Source organism: Lissotriton vulgaris, chromosome 10 (assembly GCF_964263255.1).
Source record: "Lissotriton vulgaris chromosome 10, aLisVul1.2, whole genome shotgun sequence".
NCBI classification, from domain to species: Eukaryota; Metazoa; Chordata; class Amphibia; order Caudata; family Salamandridae; genus Lissotriton; species Lissotriton vulgaris.
Genome location: NC_141698.1, coordinates 677,695,471 through 677,717,657, shown reverse-complemented (window position 1 = coordinate 677,717,657; position 22,187 = coordinate 677,695,471). Strand labels below are relative to the sequence as shown.

The 22,187-nt window shown below is 46.4% G+C and overlaps 1 protein-coding gene across 1 annotated transcript in view; it reads left to right on the top strand.

Moving 5' to 3' along the window:
* Nucleotides 1–21,983, top strand: part of ADARB2 (adenosine deaminase RNA specific B2 (inactive)) — a 529,461-nt gene extending 507,478 nt beyond the window's left edge. The window contains exon 10 of the mRNA XM_086939814.1: nt 20,490–21,983. Within this exon, the coding sequence (XP_086795940.1) occupies nt 20,490–20,666 (177 nt within the window). The 3' untranslated portion in view covers nt 20,667–21,983. The remainder of the gene's footprint in view (nt 1–20,489) is intronic.
* Nucleotides 21,984–22,187: the final 204 nt, after the last annotated feature.

Below are 22,187 nucleotides of genomic sequence, written 5' to 3'. Positions count from 1 at the left end.
CTGAAAGAGTTTCCAAATCTCTACCCCATCACTGTTTTGAGGTCCCAGCCTGTGACTGACAGCCCTGCGAATATGCAAGTTATTATTTTTTAATTATATTACACATTATAAGGCTTTCACAATATGTGCAGACGTTTATGGGAATATTTACTAACTTTTCACACAGTGAAGCAGGCACTGTGTTGCGTGAAAAAGAGAGAGCAGAACATTGCCACATCCAATAAGAATTGGTGCTGTTTCCTTCTCTCCCTCGGCTGGCACACTTTAAGCAGGGGTGTCTGTGAGCTGTCACGCATAGGTTTTGTACTGGAAGAATATTCCTCTGGTACACAATACTATGCTTAGCCATAGTTTAACACTTCTCCCACTGTGCAAATGTGCAGTGCAGTACACAAGAAAAGTTGGAAAAGTCTGGAAAAATAAAAACATGTCTTTAAGTTATAACCAGCCAATTAAACAGTATGCATTGATTTGCTTTACTGTACTTGCCAGGTACACATTGTTAGTAAAACTTTCCCTACGTGCCTTAAAAAGCTATATTTTTAGTAACCACTTAATGGACGTCAGCCGCTCAACGCTTCTAAGGAAAAGCTTGAAAGCCACTTTGTTTAGTGGTTTCCCCTAATTTTCTCTGCCACCATTAGATTTCAGTTCCTCGCTGGGTAACATTGTGGAGGGAGCCAATATCGTGTGACACACTGTGGCAATGTGTGAGTTGTCAGGTCTGCATCTAATTTATGTCTAATCAAAGCCATATTTATGCCCCCCTCAAAGTAAACATGCCTATGATTAGTTTCTCAAGAGTGCATTGTAAGACAGATCCAGAATTTTGCTCTACTTTATGCCTTGTGTTTTTTCTCTGGGTGTTGTCTATACGCAAGCATCACAACAGCATTTCCTTTGAGTAGGCTTTGTATTCCTGTGTCTTGCCTGTTTAAAGTAGTGTAGTTGGCAGCACAATGCTTGTGAAAACGTTATTCTGCTATCAAACTAAGCCTGCCTCTGTCAAAAGCAAAATAATTATAATAATGTTAATAATATGGTGCCAATGCAAAAGTTTTGCACAATGAAAGCTCTACTGTGTGCGTTGCTTGTTCCAGAGTTACACTGACAAACTGGTTGCCATGTTGTCTATGTTGTGTATCTCTTGTGGTCCACCTCTACCCAGGCCAGGCTAATTGCCATAATTAGTATAAACATGTGGGATAATTTTGTTTACCCTGGCTGCTTTGTGCCAAGCTACCAGAGGGTGAGCATAGGTAAACTTTAGTGTGTTCTACACTTACCATGACCAGAGTGTGGGTCCCTACTTGGACAGGGTGAATACCTCTGCAAAACAAGAGACCCCATTTCTAACACGACTTAAAGGAAATCTATGACACACATATATTGCTACTCCTTTGCTTATTTCTTCTCCTCCTGAACATTTCTGATAATTTGTTGCACTCTTTTTGACTCCGTCGCTTTCCTAGAACACATTTTTCCATGAGGTGCCACCATCCACTCCACTCAACCCCTAGCCTTGATATTGCCATCATTTTACCACCCATCTACATAGTACTTATAGGTAGCAGGTAGGGGCAAAGAGGTCTGGGTGGTCGCATTTGTTTCAGGCTAATTGCCTGCCATGATAACTGTACTGACACAGGAGTCTGTCTGTGTCAACCGGCCCCAGATGTAACTGGAACAGCTGTAGTGGTTTATCACCTTTGCTGGACTGTCAAAGCTTCCTACGACAAACTTGTCGACACCATAGCACAAATTATCTTACGTCACCCGAAGATAATTATTGTTGGCTGCACATTGAAGATGCCAATGATACTCTTGTCATCTACTTCTTAAACACCAGGAGGGAAATTTACTAACACTTTGCTTCTGGCCTGTGTCCCAGAAGGGAGTCATACTGCACAAAGTGCTGTTTTTGGATATACTTGCCAGTGCAAATCATTATGTGGCGCTGCTTAAAGTAACACAAAGTAGTGCTATGCACTACTTTGTGTTATGCACTTCTTTGCTCTACTTTTCTTCAAGGGGGCATTCCATGGGTGGTACCTAGGTGTTCCCAGACAACTACTCATGAGTTTTGAAGTAAACCCCTACTTGCTATCGTTTTTAGACAGCGATGTGTGCCCAAAAAACTACACCATCTCAAAGCAGAGGTAATGGTGGAGCAAGTTCAGAAAATCTCTGCATTTGCCCTATTGTGCATTACCGCTATGCTGTACAACACACATACAAAATTGGGAAAAATATTAAAGCATGGCTTTTGTATTGAAACGGTTCCCTTCCAGCACTAACCTTATGCCCGAAAGAACACATGATCCATTACACTATGGTATGAGGGTGTGCATTGGTGCATGGCATTTTGTGCCAACTGTACGTCCTAATTATTTGGATACCCAAACAGAATTATTGCGGTTTTTTAGGAAAACTGAGACTACATGCCTTTTTCCTACTCCATCCTAAACCTACACCAATATCTAACACCCCCTTCAGACCATCCTCCATTTTTTCACCTACCAGCAGCATGGTACCGCCAGAAATTTCTACTTTTGAAAAACTGGTTTTGAATGATCTCTCAGCCATTGAGAAGCGCCACTCGTTTATCCCCTACAACATCTCATTAGATGAAAAAAGAGCAATAACAAACCTTAAATCCAATTCTGCACTTGTCATTAAGGCCGCTGACAAAGGCGGAGGTATTGTCTTACAAAATCTTGATACATACAAAACAGAAATCCTCCGTCAACTAAATAACCCCGCTCACTATGTGAAACTTCCCAGAAACCCTATCACAGAGATAAAAAACTTGATACAATTGGTCACAAAAGAGGGACTTGACTCTGGCTTCGTCAGCAAGAAAGAATATCTTTTTCTAAACGCACAATCACCGCGCACCCCGGTGATATACACGCTCCCTAAGGTGCACAAGAATATGGAACATCCCCCGGGCCGACCAATTGTGTCGGGATGTGGTTCAGTTCTCGAGCCACTTGGTTTGTTTGTAGACTATTTCATCAGGGAATTTGTGCCTACTACCCAATGCTATATACGGAATAGTATGCATATGATTAATTTGATAGAGGAATGTCCCTTTGATTCCACGTCCAGTGTGCTTTGCACTCTGGACGTCGAGTCACTGTATACCAACATACCACAGAACGATTCTATGTTGGTCATTCAAGACATCTTGAATACACGCCCCAGACCGCACCGTATACCCACGACATTCATTTTACAACTCCTCGAGATTTGTCTATCCAAGAATTATTTTCTGTTCGATGGCCAATACTACGGCCAGATCAAAGGTACCTCTATGGGGGCTGTTTTTGCCCCCAACCTAGCGGTATTATACATGGATAGCCTTGAGTCTGGACGCATTCTGACCACGTCAAATCCCTTCCATAGTGGCATAGCCCTATGGAAGCGTTATATATTGACGATATCTTCATGATCTGGAGTGACTCTGAAGAATTGTTACCCCAATTTTTACACTGGTTAAACTGTAATTGCAGTGGGCTCACTTACACCTTGACCACCAGCCACAGCAGCATTCCCTTCTTAGACCTCACGATACAGGACAGAGAAGGACTTCTGATCACTAGCCTATATAGGAAGCCAACTGAGCACAATACTTTGTTGAGTTACACGAGCAACCATCCTAGAGCTCTCCGTGACTCCCTTCCCTACTCACAATTTTTGAGGCTAAGGAGAAATTGTTTCCTAAAAGAGGATTACTTCAAAGAGGCTACTGTACTTGGCACCAAATTGAGTGCCAGGGGCTATCCACGCAGACTCATAAGGTCCTCACTAAAAAGAGCCTGGTTCTGCCCCAGAGAAGTATTGTTAGAGCCTAAAGTTAAAAAAACACAGGACCGGCTGGTCTGTGTAACAACTTTCTCTCCAGCAACCAATGCACTCACTAAGAGCATTAAAAAACACTGGCCAGTGGTTAATGCAGGTCTACTTAAATTGGACAAACCAATGTTTGCTTTTAAAAAATCAAAACATTTAAAAGACCATTTGGTGCGTGCAGCATTACCCTCCCCACCCCAAGCAACAACCATTGACAATCTTTGGGGCCTTCCACGGCTGACAGGGCATGTTATATGTGGAAACTGTTCCATGTGTGGTAGTACCATGGAGGGCAAAGAGTTTACGCATAATGACATTAAGTACACCCGTAGGGATTTCTCGAATTGTAACAGCACAAATGTCATTTATGCTATTGTGTGCCCATGTTCTATGATTTACATAGGGCAAACTACGCAGAAAGTGCGCACAAGACTGTGCCAACACAGGAGCAGAATACGTTGCAGAACGTTGAACGCACCCCTGGTGGATCATTTCACAGAACTGTCTGAAATGGACTTTAAATGGACTGTCATTGATGTGATTAAACTCCCTAACGGTGGAGGCAACTTACAGCAGCTACTGAACAAACAAGAACTGCGCTGGATTTTGAAGACCCGAAGCCTACACACTGGGTTGAACCGCACGGAAGACTGGACTTCCTTAACCTAGTGTACAGCTAATCAGTTATGTCCTATGTCATTCAATGTATGCTGTTTCTTGGATATAATATCTGACCTTTCTAAATTAGGATTATGACCCTGATGGGAATCTGTCATTAGATCTGTGGTCTAAGATGCAGTGCTGCATGTTGTAATTGTGATGGTTACACGGCTAAATTCATTGTATCCAATAAGTTCTATACATGTAATTGTGTCAAATATCTATTTTCACGTTTTTTTCACTTTCCGAGTATTTTCACTAATTTCGTAGGCTCCCTCACTGCCCCCTCGAACCCCCTTCTTGTAGCAAGACTTCCAAAAGGGTCGCCGTTTTTATAACATGTCCCTTTTCACTTTTCAGCTTCCTAACGTGGAGCTCTGTAATTCATGCTACTGAAGGACCGGTAATAAGTCCTTCCTTTACCTTTATTCCCCTGACTCGATGCCCTACCCAAAATGGCCGCTCCGCCGAGTCGCGCTCTGATTGGCCAATCACCTCACGTGACCGCACTCGAGCACAACAATACCGGCACTTGGGACGCCTTTCCCCCTGTGAAGGTATCCTCACGCTGTGCAAGGACCCCCATTGTGGACCTGCAATCTCCGGTTTCCAGGTAAGCGCTCTGCAATTATGGCGCTCCTCGTTACCAGTACTTTGGTGGCAGGCTAGCAACACTCGGCCCTACAATTGAGTGTTTTTTCCGTCAGGCTCTTTCTGGGCATATTACCCGGTCGGCACCCTTGACCAGCTAACTGAATGGTCCTAATTTGTCTTTCCCCTTGCAGACTCTTGGACCAGGGCATCTTTTTCCCCCCGGTAAGCGACGCTTTTATTGACCACATTTTATTAATCTTTTTGTCCCCAGTCACAATTTAGTAAATTTCTGTTTCATATTCCACAGACTCCCTAGTAACTTGGCAGACTATATACCTAGGTAAGTTCACTACTCCAGGGGCATCAGTAAGGTCGCGCCCCTCTATGAACTTGAGCAAACTATACCCTCCTCCTTTGCCCCTAGAAAGCTGCCAGGATCTATACTCTCTCCAAAGCGACCCTTAGCTTATCCGGAATGGTAAGCTGTTTACCTATAGCTGCCCCACTTCCCTCACAAGTTTGCATGCTTTGTCCACAATCATGATCTCACTTATGCGACGGGCACACCTTCAATTGACGCAAGTCACATTTTTGCGGGCACTTTTTGCGTGGTACCGGTTCCTTTTCTTATCACAGTCAACATGGTTACTGCCGTTAGTCACAATAAATGCTACTCTGTCATCCCAATTATAAGAAAATTCACTGTGTGTCAATGGCATGTACCGTACCGCTCCACCTTGAACACCTTGGTATATGACGAGTGTGGTACTATTTATGCAATTGAGACAAGCGAGCAACTAATTGACATGTTCAAACCCTTTTTTGTCTCCTCTTTTCCTCACCCTATTTTGTATTATGTTTGTTCTTTGTTTTAATGTACAACAAACTTATGTATGTATAGGGGTTCAAGCATAATTATTAATTCTTTAGGCAATTATTTTTTGTCCTGAGGATGAACCAATAATATGTGTGGTTCGAAACGTCGTCGACAATAAGTACACTAAATGCAGAGTTAACATATTATTTCAACATGCATATGTGTATAATGTGGATTATCATTTTGCAATTTTAATTGTTTGATAACCTATTGTTGCCTGAATATTCCCTCCCTTCTGTTTGTTCCCCAAGTGTGTTGGTTCGACATCGGCTGGTGTCCCACTTCCATCGCACTTTGTGCTTCATTCCCTTATTTTATATTACTTTCATCAAGAAATTAAAGTGTCCGGCTGGGCATTCCTAACAATATAGTTCTATTAAGTCTATATTTATTGTCTTAATTCCCTTCCTTTTCTAAGGACCGTTGTCTTTTGAAAATAAGTTTAAAGTGCACCAGCACTGGCAAAGAAAAAAAAGGCAGCAACTTTGACACTGCAGTCTTGTTGATAAAATAAAGTCTACTCAGTTTCATACATCTTTTATTATGTAAATGTTACCTTTCCTGCCAAAAATCCACCTTACCCCCATTGTCACCTCTTGCGTACACTCCAGGCTTGATTACTGAAACAGCCATTCCCGGTGCCAGCTCAAATGCTTGTGTGTTCGAAACTTTGCAAATATTTGATCACTTGCCAGCTGCATGCTGGGAATTGTATTGGATTGTCATAACGTAAAGAATCTACTTGAAATACATATTTAAATGCCTCTTTATGACACATCAAATCTTTTATAGAGAGGAGAAGTCTGAACTTCCTAGCCTCATCAGCATTATACTACAGGTCACACCCTGCACCCAGTGTTCTATCCCCAGCTCTCCTTCCACCAAATGCAAGGAAAACCATAGTGCAGGCGTTGGTAACATCCCAATTGGACTATGGTAATGTACTGTACTTGGGAGCTCCCAAAAATGGGGGTTAGCCAAATTACAGGTGGTGCAGAATGCGGCTGCACGGCTTATACTGAATCTCCCTAGAAGAGCATCCGCAAGAAAAGCTCTGAAAGAACTGCACTGGCTGCCAGTGGAAGAAAGGGTCCTTATTAAGTCCATTTGCTACTGCCACAAAATACTTGCAAAAAAAGGTCCACGATACCTGCAACCCCTAATTTCTCAATATGTTCCAAGGCGCAATCTACGATCAGAAGGTACGTCACTAGTGAAAGTTCTGAGAATCCGGAGCGTGAGAATGGGGGCCCGGTCCTTCAGCTGTCTTGCAGCAAAATACTGGAATGGACTTCCAGAAACTATAAGAATGGAACCATGCGAAGGCCAATTTAGGAAGAAGCTTAAAACCTGGCTTTTTTCCTCCGCATACTAAAGCAGAGGAGAATTATAAGATTGCATTAGTTGGCATATTGCTGCTGAAGTGCTGAATGCAGGTCCTAGGTGTGAGTCTGCTAGCGCGGGGACACACCAGATGGCGTAACCATGCGCTTTAGAAATGCTAAAATAAAAAATAAATAAATTAATAGGTCTGCTAGATTATAAGAGAGCGGGCTTAGGGTTCACCCCTTTCAAGAACTTGGCACCTAAGATCTGTAATAATCTGACCATTGAGCTCAAGGGAATTCAGAACTATATTTATTTTAGAACTTGTGGGGTTTTCTTGTGCTGTAATTCCTGAAGTTCTTATTTAGGTCCCGCCTACTCACCTATTTTATCCAATATAGACAGAGAGTGAACTTTGTGTCCACCCTTGCTCATGATTTGATGGATGTCTTTCCTGTCTCAATTCCCTGCCCCTGATTTGATAGTCCATTTTCTTAGTCGTTTGAATGGATTACTTGCAATCTACCACCGCTGACAACAGGCATTACATTAAAGTGCATGACGGACTATTTTCTCTCCTCTCTTTATTATTTCCTGTTCTGCAACTCCTTTATATAACCCTCCGTCTCTTCGTTAAAAAAAACTAGACCCTCCCCCCACCCCACAGTGCCTGCTTTGCCCTAGTCTCTCCTGCACTCTGAGTGACACCCACAATGGCAGGTGGCCATTCTAAAATGGTTTCTAAACCGTTCCATTATGGCCACCTACGGGCACGCATGTGGGACAGTCTTCTTGGAATAGTTTTTCTTATGCTTTAAAAAATCATTCCAAAATTGCCCCTTGTGGTGTCCTGGGCTAAGGCTGGCCTAGGGCCTAGAAATTAGTATTGCAGGACACACGTGCTACGTTTGTGGCTAGTAGCTAACTGACCACGCCCAGGGCCCTGGGCTCTTTATTAACAGGGGGACGTTCACGCTCACGTATGGGCTCTACCAAAGCCCCTTCACGCCTGAGGGGCGAAGCATGCAGAGACAGTGGGAGGGGGCGTGTGCTGCAGTGGTACACCTCACTGGCAGCAACACTACATTCCTCCTTTACCTAGGGATAAAAGAAAAGGAACAGGAAACAACACACAAAAGTTCAATAGTCTATCAGGTCAGCAAACATGCTGTGAGGGTTGGTTGCGGAACGCAAACAAGTTCACCAAATGTCTCTGGCTCAGTCTCTGCTCAAAAGGTGGCAAATATAACATTTCAAAAATCAAAAACAGGACAGTCTTACTTTAATCTCGGCGGGGTCAGCCATCTTGATCAGCTCAACGCCAGCACTGTGCCACAAAGTCACGATACCTCTGGGAAGGCTTTAGACACGGACGCAGGCTGTATCTTGTTTGGCTTCGGCCTTCTCCTGTAGCTGGGGGTGGCTCTTCTGTGTTCCTGTTGTCATTGACGTTGGACTCGTCCTCTGTTCTCCCCGTGTCTGGATACTCGGGTGGTGTCTTCGGCTCGATCCGTTGCGGCGTCTGTTTCATCTGGTCCTGATGGTCGCATCTGGGGGGTTGGTTGCCACTCGTCCTGGTCAGGGTCAGGGTCTGGTACTTGCTTGAAAAACTAGATGTTTCTTGTAACAGACTTCCCGTTCCTGACAGCGGTGACCATGGTTCCATTGATCTCTGTCACAGTCCATGGGTTTAACTCGAAGGGCAGACGGAACTTTCCTCCGGGGTGGCGGTCTTTCACTAGAACCTTGTCTCCGACTTGTATCGGGCTGTCCGATGCTCTTCTCCGCCTGGATGCTTCTTGGTTGGTTCTGGTGCGTTGCTCCATGGACCGGTTTCTCAGGTTTGGGGCGAGCTCCCATGCTGGGTGATGCGGGATGGTGTCTGCCATGACACGATTGAATGAAAGTCGGCTCGGGGAGACTCCTGTGGTGCAATGTGGGGTCAGGCGGTATTCTCGGAGGAATTGGTAGATGGCTAGCTCCAGGCACTGGCCATCAGCAATTGCAATTTGTATTGTTTTGTTCAATGTTCTCATTACTCTCTCGACCTCTCCATTGGCCTGAGGCCACCTTGGCGTGATTCGTCTGTGTTTCACGCTTTGGCTCTGGAGATATTCTGTGAATTCGTTGCTGTTGAATGGCGGACCATTGTCGGTACGGACTTCCTTCATGAGCCCATGGGTGGCAATTATCTTTTCAAATTTTGGTATCACTTCTGAGGCTGCTGTCGACGATACCATTTCTACTTCCGGGTAGCGGGAGAAATCGTCCACCACAACGAGCATGTACTTGCCCCCAGGGAGGCTGCCGAAGTCTGCACTCACCCGCACCCACGGGGACGTGGGGCCTTCTTCGGTTGCCACGGGCGCCGGAGGGTTAGGAAGGCTTGTCGCAAGACACACCGGACACCTATGGACTACTTCTTCAACTGCTCTGTCGAGCCCGGGGAACCACACCTTGCTCCGGAGCCTGCTTTTGGATTTGACGATCCCTTGGTGTGATCCGTGTGCCAGCAAGGCGGCTTGTTGGGTCAGGCTGCTGGGTAGTACCAGGCGGGGGCCTCTCAGGAGACATCCTTCCGTGGAGACTGACAGTTCATTTCGGATCTGGTACAGGGCCTTCAGGATGGCTTGGGCATCAGAGGTGCGAAAGGACGCAGGGCTCTGGAGCGCCTTCCAGTCCCCGCATTCCACGGCATGGATCGCAATCTGGAGGCAGTCATCATCCTTAGTGGCTCTGGAAACTTCTTCTAGGGACATGGGATGTGGCTTTGACCTCTCGATGATTAGCCGAACGTACTCCTCTGTGGCTGCTGCCTCGGCGGCTTCCGCGTCGGTGACAGGTCGGGCGTGTCTGGACAGGTAATCGGCAGGATTGCGTGTGCCGGGCCGGTATTCCACAGAGAACTGGAACTCTTGCAGCTGCAACACCCACTTTTCTATCCTCGGGGGTGGGCGGGGGGAAGAGCCTTGGAAGAGTGGTAGGAGGGGTTTGTGGTCGGTAATTACTGAGAAAGGGTGGCCTTAGAGGTAAATGTGGAAATGGCGGCACCCCCACAGAATGGCAATGGCCTCCCGCTCAATTTGGGAGTAGCGTTGTTCGGTAGGTGTGAGGGTACGGCTGGCGTACGCCACGGGGGCCCATTCTCCGCATGACTGCCGTTGTGACAGGACGGCTCCCAGACCGGTGGGGCTGGCATCCACCAGCAGTTGTGACTCGTTCCGTGGGTTGAAATACGCCAGTGTCGTGTCAGCTGACAGGGCTGCTTTCGTGTTCATGAAGGATTCTTGTTGCTCCGGGCCCCATTTCCAGGTGGCGTTTGACTTAGTGAGGTCGCGGAGTGGTCCCGTCAGGTCGGACAGGTCCTTTATGAAACGCCCGCAGTATGTCACCATGCCCAAGAAGCTGCGGACTGCGGTTATGGAGGTAGGCGCCGGCGCGTTGTGGATGTCTCTTACTTTTTCTGGGTCAGGTCCCACTCCTTGGTCGGAGAACTTGTATCCGAAGAAACTTATGTCCTTGCGCAAGAATTCGCATTTGTCTTTGTGGAGCGTCAGCCCTCTCTCTTTTAGACGGTTGAAGACAGCTTGGAGCCGTCTGATGTGTTCTTCCAGAGTTGGGGCATGCACCAGGATATCGTCGCTCACATTCAGTACTCCGTCGAGGCCTTGGAGGACGTTGTGGATGATATTTTGAAACACCTCGGCGGCGCTTGAGATGCCGAAGTTGAGCCTCGTGTACCTCCACAGGCCGGCGTGTGTGGAGAAGGTCGTGATTGGGCGCGAGTCCGGGTGCAGCGGGATCTGATGGTACCCTGACCTCAGGTCCATCTTGGAGAACCACTTGGATCCTGCGAGCTCCCCGATGATGTCATCGATGGTCGGCGTCAGATGACGTTCTCTTTTGATGGCCAGGTTGGGGAGGCGCATATCCACACATATCCTTACTGCTTCAGGTTGCTTCGGCTTCTTGGCCACGACAATGGGGGATACCCACGGGGTGGGTCCAGTCACCCGCTCGATGATTCCGGCTTGCTCTAACATCTTAAGTTCGGCTTCCACTTTGGGTCGGAGGTGGAATGCAATCCGCCTGTGTCGGAGGGCTACGGGGGCCACTGACTGGTCGATATGGAGTCGGACGGGAGGGCCTCGTAGACATCCAATGCCTTCGAACAATGAGGAGTGTTCTGCGACCAGGTGATCTAGACCTTGAGCTTGTATGGTTAGGGCAAAGTGAATGAGTCCAAGTTCACGTGCGGTCTTGCAGCCGAGGAGGAATCCTGATCCTTCTTGGGATTCATAGATTTTTGTCTGCAGCTGTGTGGAGTTGTGAGACACGGTTGTTCGGAACACACCGCACAGGCGCAATGGGCGCCGGGTCCCGTAGGCGAACACTTGCACTCTGGTGGGGTGAAGCGTGGGGGCATCCTCCAGGCACTGGTACACACTGGCAGCCATGAGGTTTATCGTCGCGCCGGTGTCGATGAGGGCTCTGACTGCTTGGCTGTGGACCTGGACGGTGCACATTGGTTCGTTTGATGACGTGGCCGCCAGGGTGTTGAGCATGCGTACCACGTGGACCGACGCGGCGTCTTCCTCATCGTCGTCCATGTCACTGCTGTTTGATGTGTTTGGTAGTGGCGCTACCTGTCGCGCCTTCCTAGGCGGGCCGCTTTGCTTCTTTCGCTGCGATGACAAACAGACGCTTGCAAAGTGGTTGGCCTTCCCACACGCGCTGCAGATTTTACCTTGGGCAGGGCAGGCGCCTTTGTGTGGGGTGGCACCTCCGCACCAAATGCATGATCGGTCGCGGGAGGACTGGGGCTGATGAGGTTGGTCCTTCTTCTGAGGCCTCGTCCGGTTGTCTGGACGTTGTGACTTGACCGCGCACACTGGCTCAGTCTTGACCTTAACAGCTGGGCCTGGCTCCATGTGGGCTGCTCGAGCCTTGGAGAGCTCTTTAGAGCGTCCTAAAGCGAGGATGTCGCGCATGGGCATGGTGTCCATTTCCAGCACTCTCTCTCTCAGCTTCAGAGAGGAACACCCCTGTATGAATTGGGCGCGAATTTCGTCTTCCGCGTCCGGGAGCCTGCACGTGCTGGCTAGTTTCTTTAGACGCGCGTAGAATACATCAACTGACTCTTCAGGGAGCTGGCGAGCTTGTCGGAGCAGGAAGCGTTCATAATCCACGCTAGTGAAGGGTTCGAAATATCTTGTAATGGCGTCTCGCAGGGTGGCGTAGGTGTGTGGTGGGTCTCCCTCTGTGATGTCCTTGGAGATGTCGTGAATAGCTTCTCCTCCTAGGTGTAGCAACATGGCGCGACGCCGCGCCACTGCGATGTCTGCTGCGATAAAGTAGTTTTCCAAGCGTTCGACCCACTTGCGCCACCGTGTAGCCTGTGAGGGGGGCGTCCCCGTGATGGAGAAGGGCTTCAGGGGGGGTACATTGGCCATGGCGGCTGAAGCAGGCACGAGGGACGTCCGGGCACCCCTAGCAGGCAGGGGAGAGGCTGTGTGGCTTCCACAATACTGTCGGGTGGAGTTCAGGAGTCAGCAGGACGTCTGGGCGCTCCTTGCAGGCAGGGGGAGACTGTGTGGTATCCACGATACAGTGGGATGAAACCGGCACTTTGTAGACGCACCCTGGCGCTGGTCCGCTGGAAGCGTGAGGGTTAATAGGGTCCGCGGGGCCGAGGACACGCGAGATGCGTGAGGAAACGCAGTGCCGTCGGAAGCGTGTGGCTTGGTGCACGCTGCGCATGCGCGGGACCACCGGGGGGGTCGCGCTGGGCCGGCGTCTCCAGGGGGTGTGAAGGCAGTGGCGCTGGGGCTGCTGGAGCCTATGGGGCACACCGCTGCAGGTACCTGGGGTGACTCTCCGGTCACGTCGACGAGGGCGGCTGCTGGACGGCTCCGGAGGCAGGCGGGAGCCGGGCAGGAATGCCGGAGGGCAGCGCGGGCTGCTGCACACACGCAGGCGGGCCGCTTCCACTGCAAGGCGGACTGGGTGAGTCTGGGCGGCGCGGCCGGGCAGGTGATCCTGGGCGCCGGGGCAGAGTGCCGTGAGCGGGGGCCGCTCGTAGTTGGGCTGCAGGGCAGCGGGGGCGCCGATGACAGGGCGCGCTGGTGTAGGGCACGCGGTGGGGGCTGATGAGACCACCGCCTCGTCGCCAATGTGGTGTCCTGGGCTAAGGCTGTACTAGGGCCTAGAAATTAGTATTGCAGGACACACGTGCTACGTTTGTGGCTAGTAGCTAACTGACCACGCCCAGGGCCCTGGGCTCTTTATTAACAGGGGGACGTTCACGCTCACGTATGGGCTCTACCAAAGCCCCTTCACGCCTGAGGGGCGAAGCATGCAGAGACAGTGGGAGGGGGCGTGTGCTGCAGTGGTACACCCCACTGGCAGCAACACTACACCCCTGTCAGGCAGAGGTACTCATTGACTTTGCCAACACTTGTTCTTTTATGTTCTGTAGTGAATGTTTGTGGTTTTGTTTATTTATGTGGCTCGGTGTCATTAAGCCTTATGGTATAAATAATGTGGTAAACAAATAATTAAACCAATGTCCCAGTCCTCTTTCTTCCTCCCTGCCACCTTCTCCCCCCTCCGCACACGTTGTCCCCTGGTTCTTGGGCCCCTCTTCTTCTACCTCGCCACCTTGATTATGCTTTTCTCATTAGACAAATTACTCGCTCCGAATAGTTCCTGCTGTTTTCCGGTGACAGTCTCCAAACGAGCACTTCCACCATGTAATAAGCCTTCAGCGAAAATCCGCTCGAAGGCTTTTATTAAACAGAGTAATAAATAACTGCTGATTCTCCATGCTGGAAAACACACACGACTTCAACTCGGTAGTTGCAAACAAGCATTCAAACAGCAGAATTTAACAACCTTTCCCTGCTTTATTTATGAGCGTTTTTAGAGCTTTCCATTAGACACTCCTCAGTGAAAGAGCTAATTGAATTTCGGCGCAGACTTTTTTCATCCATCGAAATGAGTTAGATATTAACACCAATATTGACTAAGCCATTGCTTTTTATGGAGGTAAATGGGATTTATTGATGCATTATTTGGCTTTTTAAATCTGTCTGGTCAGGCATTGAATTATATCTCTCGAAGAACCCTCCACCAAGCAAACTCTCTCATCCCGAATGTAATAAAACTGAAACCGAATGTTTTTTTTTTCTTTGGGAGGCGCGTGCTCTGATTTGGCAGTCATTTGCATTTTGCAGTTTCCTTTTTTTATTAGCAGAGCTGTGCATTTCTGCATTGTTAGCTTTTAGGCACTCGCACTGTGGTAAATGTGTTGAATTCATTTCCTGACATAGGGCCCTTAGGCGAAGTAAGGCAATAAACGTCGATTTTGTTGACAACAAAGTACGTTAAGTGGAAGTGCTTGTGTACAAGCACGTTTTTTGTATATGACAAAAAAGGACGGGTACATTAGAGGAAGGAGGGTGAGCGGTGCATGGGTGATGTATCGTAATGGGTGTCAATTTCAGTATTAGTACATGCGAACTTCAGAAATGGATTTTTTGGTGAATAGGGGAGTGTGTGTTTGTGAGGTGCATATTGGGGCATGGATATGTGTAGGTGAGTATGTGTGTGTGTTTAGTGTGTATTACGGCATGCGTGCATCACGTACATATTTGGGCATGAATGTGTGTGTATATGTAGGGTACTAGGTCATGAGTGTGTGATGCATTCTTAAGCATATATATGTGTTTCTTCTGTATATGTGTCAAGCGCATAATAGAGCATTAATGTGTGTGTATGTTTGTGCATGTGAAATGTATCTTAGGTTATGAATGTAAGTGTATATGTGAGTGAATTTTTGTGTTTCTTGAAATTAGGGCTTGATGACTCGAAGGATGTGTACAAGGTAAAGTTTCCAATGGAATGAGATTCCATAATGGTATTTGCTGTGTGTAATAAGTAGGTGACTTCAGAGCATACATGCCTGTGTCTTTCTGAGGATAATAGGATAAGATCATGATAGATGAGTTAGCGAGTGCACGTATGGTTAAGTGAGCCGATAGACAGTGGCCTGTTCTTGTGCTTTGTCTCTTTTGCTGGGTGGTGATAAAAGAGGTGAGCTACCCGAACTAGCGCCTTGAGACCCTCACAGTTGAGTAATGCGCTCTATAAATCCCTGATTGATTAATTGATAAAATAATTTTATCGATTGCATATCTGAATATAGGTATGACCTTTATCGTCTGAAATGCCTCAGTGCTGATTCAGAGGGTGTGAAATGTTACCTAATCCCCTGTATACCAATTTGAGGTGAGTGGACTGGAAGTTGTTGCTGTTGGCTCTAATGCCTTATCCTTTCTGAGTTATTTTCACACCTAAAATGACTGCCCTGAATAACCATCTCGGAGAGGACAGAGATGTATAGCTCCTCACAGAGTGTACAGGTGGTGTCAAGCCTAGACATGCATCTTTTCTTCACCATCCATCATGGTACCTGCTGTGTTGAACTGAGTTTAGATTAGAGGTTTTTCCCTTACAACGCCTGACATACACTTATCATAAACCATAAACCATAGAAAGAGGAACAAGACACTAGTGTGAGTCATGATTATCTCGATGTAAATGTAGGAAATTGGGTTACTGGTTGAGAGGGGAAAAACCCTACTCTATCAGCAACCGCAGTTGCTAGGGTGAAACACAAACAAACCCAAATTAACCAGTACTTAACAATATGGTAGCTTGGCAAAAAAGCAGTCAGGCTTAACTTAGAAACAATGTGTAAAGTATGTCTGCAGCACTTGAACCACTAATAAAGTTAAAAGAAATGAAAAATCCTTCACCAATTTAGGAAAAGAGAGTAAACTTTAATAAATTATTTGATGACAAAATGACAATAATCCAATCAGTAGAACCGTAGATATGCAGTTTCAACATTTTTAACAATAGGGCCTAGAATCACAAAGCACCAACTGTGGTTATCTGGTCGCCGGGAAAAAAATCACAAGTTCAGGCCGACTACAATGAAGCACAAGCCGGGTGTACAGGGACCAAGTTACCCGCTGAACAAAATACCTTACATCCGGGTTGCCGGACATTGTGGGATCCCTCATTGAGGATGCTTTGTACAGCGCCGGTTCCGAAGAAGCTCCGGGGCTGCGGTGTTGAGTGCTGCATCATCATCGAGGATGCCGTCAAAGAGGGGCGTGCAATGCAACGGCCTGTGTTGAAGGATGCATCGCGCATCAGCTGTTCCCATGAAGCTGAGGGCTGCATTGCGAGGTTCCTGTGTTGGGGATGGAGTCGTGCATTTGTGGTTCTGGTGTGGCTGTAAGGATATGCATAGCTCAAAAGACCAAAACTGCGCTGGTAGAGCACCTTGAGACATACATCCGTGTGTCCAGGATTGGGGTGGTACCACTTGGGGGGTAGGACTCCGAACAGTGAGAGTCCAGGTGCTGCGTTCAAGGTGTTTGGAGCATTTTATGTCCCTGAGACTCTGATCAGGAGGCCAGCAAACTAGACCTCAGTGTCAATCTGGTGGTCCTGAGTTCAAGATGCAGTTCCAGTCCCTCTCACTCAGGCGCCAGTGCAGCAGGGCAACAGGGAAAGAGAGTAGCTGTCCTTCTTGCAGAGCAGCACAGAAGTCCTTCTGAGTCTTGCACCGTTCCAGAGGTGAATGTACTAAATGGTTGGGTCTGAGAGTCCATTATTTAAGAGAAGTTTCTGGAGGCTTCCAACCTAAGGGTGCTTGGAATTTCATGTCTTCCTGCCCTGGCCCAGCTTGTGTGGGGTCACAAAACACTACTGTCAAACCCTTGATAAGTGTACTCAGACAGAGACCTTGTGATGTGCATGTTTGGAAGGTGACTGCTCCTCCCCGTCATTGAGTCAGAGATGGCCCATCTTGCCAACATCTATACCACCTTTGTCTCACTGTCTGGGAGAGCAATATACAAAGCCCCACTGCCAGCTACACCTAGTCATGTGACCCAAGGTAAAGGCTGCAGGCACCAAATGGTTAGGAACTGAAAATGTCAATTTTCTAAAAGTGGCATTTTCAGAATTGAGACTCCAAATCTGCCTTTACCATTCAAGAGGGTTATAAATTACAATTCGTTAGACACCAAACAGGACAGGTAAAAGTTAGAAATACATGTCCAACATTTTCAATTCCATGAACCCTACCATAAGGACTGTTTAGAGCCTGCAATAGGGGTGATTTATGTGTATTAAAAAGGAAGGTTGTGGCCTGGTAAAAGGTTTATTTTGCAAGGTCGATATGGCAGTTTAAACTACACACCCAGGCTGCAATGTCAGGCGCAGGACTTGAGACATGTTTAAAGGGCTTCTTACGTGAGTGGCACAGTCAGTGCTGCAGGCCCGTTAGTAGTATTTAATTTACAGACCCTGGGTACATGTAGTACTGCCTTACTAGGGACTTACAAGTAATTGAAATATGGCATTAAGTGTAGATAATTTTACCACGTTTAAAGGAGGGAGTACAAGCACTTTAGCAATGCCAGAAGTGGTAAAGTGTGCAAAGTTGTAAGGCCAGCAAAAACAAAGTATGAAAAACCAGGAAGTTTGAAGGTAAAAAGTTGGAGGAAAACGACTTCAAGGATGTCAGGTCCAACAGTTAACTAGGACGGTTTCCAGCAAGAACATTAGATCATCAAAGAGCCCACCTCTGACATGCTCCAGACATCTTGAATGATCTTAGAAATATGAAGTTATCCACTATGCCAACAGTACCTTGCTCTCCCTCGAGGCCAGTCCAACCCTAGAAACAGTGGAAGGCGACTCCTAATTCAGTCCTTTTTACCAGCCGCGGTTGGTAATGGGTGTACCTGCAGGGCGGTGACATGGGGAGGGGCATGGTGGGGGGTAGTAATCTATGGATTACGGAGCTTTACAGGTAAGTAAACATTTAAATAAATCAAATGAATTTTGTTGCGTGCACTGCATCCCCAAATGCGATGCAGTGCGCGCAATGAAAATATTTTATTTATTTAAATGTTTACTTACCTGAAAAGCTCCGTAATCCATAGACTACTATCCCCCACCCTGTCCCTCACCCTCCCAACGTCACCGAAGGAAGTAATTACCATAATTGGGTGGCAAAGAGAAGGTATTTTCAAGCCTAATAAGAAGCATCACAAAGACAGAATTGCTCAATTTCTTTTAAAGTTGGAAACACTTCAAAGCCAAGGGTCAAGGGTCACAATCATCAGCGCAGAGGAAAATAAGGCTCACTGCAGCTGCCCCCAACAGTTCCATCAAGGCCAGAAAAGTGAAAGACAGTAGTTTTCTCCATCATTTGTCAACTTATTTTGAAAACTTCGATTTAGGGCCTGGTACCACCATTTGTTAAGTTACTTTACCTGATGTGACTAGTTTTAATAGTGTGTCATACTTTGTAATATTATCCAATTATGACGGCCGTTCTCTTTTTCATTTTTTCATCCCTTATTTTATACTATATTTTATTTAAAAATAAGTCCTTGTATCAATTTGGCATGAGGATGCATTTAAACAGAAACAATACGAACAACCGTTGCTTGCATTCTATTCCTATGCATTCACAATAATTGTACACTCGCAGTACATTTTTAACATGAATGGCATGTAATTATGCAAAGTGGCGTGATAGCACAATTTTGGTAATTTCGCATAACAAGCATGATGTGAAAAGCCTGAAAGTACATAAATTATGTCAATTTGAATTTCGCCCAAGCCAAATAAACTTCAAAACAGCCCTGAAAAAACCGAGGCCTTGCTTTTGAGCTATCTGCTCATGCACTGCGGAATCTACTGTCCTTTCCTGTTTTTCCACCTCCAGGATTTTGAAGCAGCATACGCTCTACAGAAAAGCCCCAAAAACATAAAAAATAAAATACCATGAAACAAAAACACTTTTTTTTGGGGGTGGGGGGGATGTTAAGACATATCTTCGTTTTGGGAGGTTATGATTTCGTCTGACCTTCTAGGGAGAACCAAAACATGCCCTAACTCTGAGTTTTAGGCCCTGATTATTCGGGGCAGCACACTGTGGGTGGAAATTGCTCATCCAATAATTATATTTTTGTTGTAAGTAGCTGTTGATAGATGACAGGATACTTCTAGTTGAGTGCATGTAGATTTATTTCAAGACACAGCTGAGTGCAAGCCTCGACAGCTGACCAGACCATCAACTGACACAGGTAGAACACTCTGGTACAGGTTAGAACACTCACAGGTATTCTGGGAGGCTGAGAAGGTGAAAACACTAAGGAAGGGCTAATGACTACTGTCAGCCATATTACAAGAAGAATCAATATACAACAATTTTGCATGAGGTGTGGTAAATAAATGATCTGCTGTCCGCACCCGATTCCGAGTTTGACACCTCTTAGGCCCTGATAATGAGTTTGTGTGTTATTTATCACACCTGATAAATAACGATACAACAGCGTACCACATTAATTAGGTGCGATATACAACACTTATTACAAGTTGGTTGGGAATACCATGCAGATTTTGGCGTTTCGTGGGCCAAAGTCCGCATGACACGGTAAATACCTTAAATATGCTTTTCCCCAGTTAAATTTGAGCAGGTTTGACCTGCCAGAATTTAACTAAGGTTGAGGTATTTAGTGCATTCAGTAATTATCGAATGCATTAAAAACTTAACAACTTCTCATTCCGACCCATGCGTGTTAGATGGGTTTATGCACGGGTCGAAATATACCGACCAACTGGTAATCATGGCTAATAGGGAATTTATGTGCCCAATTTATCTGAAGTCACCCATTCTTCAATGGTAAATGGGCATTGTGTGCAAGTTGCCCCTTAAAATTTGCAGCACTTTTTAACTGCTGCAAATTGCATGGGCAAATTCCTGCATCAAGCGCAATGTATCATATCATATCAGGCACAATGCTACTTTGCATCTGAAACAGAGTGAACTGCCCCTCGTAATAAGGGCATTTGTATGTTATGGTCAGTGGCAAATCAGTAGCCACCACAGCCCCCGCAGTGTCGGGGGAGGGGGGAGGCGAGCTTGATGAGGCCCCCTCCGCGACTGTGCATGGGTGGTGGTTGACATGTACCTTGCTTGGGGGCCCCCTCAAGTTTCGTTATGTCACTGGTTATAGTTTGAGAAGTAAAAGTAATGCCTGTGCTGGTTTTCATTTAGTATATTTTTTTTCTCTCTTCGCAGCTGAGCACGCGAGCGCAAGACCGTGGGGAAATGCCATCAGTGTACTGTGATGCCAAGCTGGTGGCGGTGATGTACCAGTCTGTCAAGCAGCAGCTGTTTAAAGCCTTCCAGAAAGCAGGACTGGGCACCTGGGTGAAGAAGCCCCCAGAGCAAGATCAGTTTTTACTCACTGTATAAACCATCAAACAAATTTGCTACATGGCCGGTCAAATGCAACTGGGAATGGACAAGACGTGTTTGTCAGCTCACAGAAGGGAGGCAGTGCCAGTTCAGCACAATAAAACCCCTCAGATGCCAACGTGAACTTTTAAGCATCTTTTGCAGATCAGAAAATGCACTGAGCTAACCATAGACAACTGTTTTTTAAATTAGTATCTTGTCTAATTTAGCCATACAGTATCTATCACATTCCAGCAAATTGTGCAACTTGTCATGGAAAACTCCTTACCGACTTATACAGCGAAATAACCCTTAAGAAAGTACTTCTACCTAAAGTAAATAGCATGTAAAGTAGCAGCGTGTTACCAAAAAGTCCGAAGTTATTAATTGCTGTTTCGTGTCCCTTAAAAATATGCATAAACTTATGGCATGTGAGGTTTGCCAGCATCTTCAGATCTGTCCATTTCCGAGGCCACAACACGTCAAACCTCGCTGAGGGCACATTTTAATTTTGGTTTCACATTTGTATCTTTCAAGGGGTCCTATCATGATGGGCTTCACTGGCTCAGTGCAGAGAGCGTCTGTTTTTATGCTCAGGTAGATTGTAAAGTGAATTAATTTAACCCAACAATAAAGACAGCACAGCTCAGGCACAGAGAAAGACAACCCTTACTCTCTGTTTCCTAACTGTACTTTCAGAAAATCAAACCCTAACGTGAAGAATTAACAGGTTAAAGGAATTCTTCTTACACACTGTAGGTGCATCAAAACATGTGTGCGGCTTTCATCTGAGCCTGTCTATGTGGAACTTGCTCAGTGAGTGTGCGATTCAGACAGTCAACATTGTGTCTTACCCTTCGATAATTACGCAGTGAAAAATTAATCAATATCTTTGTTTGACCTCAATATTGTGTCCGGTAAAGGGTCTTGTGAATTGTGGAGCTTCACTATTGAAATCTATCCTTCCAGCTATTCAAGGGTTACCACCTGAGGTCCTGTTACTGTTACAGTTGATTTAATTTTACAAACCCTTCAGATCTTTTTAAGCCAAATTTACAAAGCAGCGCCCCCAGGAGCATGGACTGGTCTGGTTAAACTTACTGAGGCATATTACCAAGTGGGGCGATAGGCAATTATCACCGGTTTAGCTGCCGTTTTTGGCCGCTAAGCGGCGATAATTCTAATGCTATATTAGCAAGCTGTTGCTAACTGATGTTAGCGATAGCTTTTAGGCGATAGCGAGCGGTTTGGAGCCCGCTTTGCATGTCAGCGATATTTATCGCTATCGCTAATGACATGCAAAGTGGGCGTACCCAACCTGTTAGCGACTGAAAGCAGTCGCTAACGTCGCTATCGCCTATTAGCAAGGCTGGCGTAGCTATGGAAATATTCCTGCTATCTCTAAAAACTAACTCCTGCTCAGACCAGTTCTTAGCCATGATATTTAATGGGAGGTGGATAGCATGGCTAAGAGCATTTCATCGCTAATGCGTGAATATTGCTGTATTCTCAGCGATATTCACTCTATCGCCGGAAAAT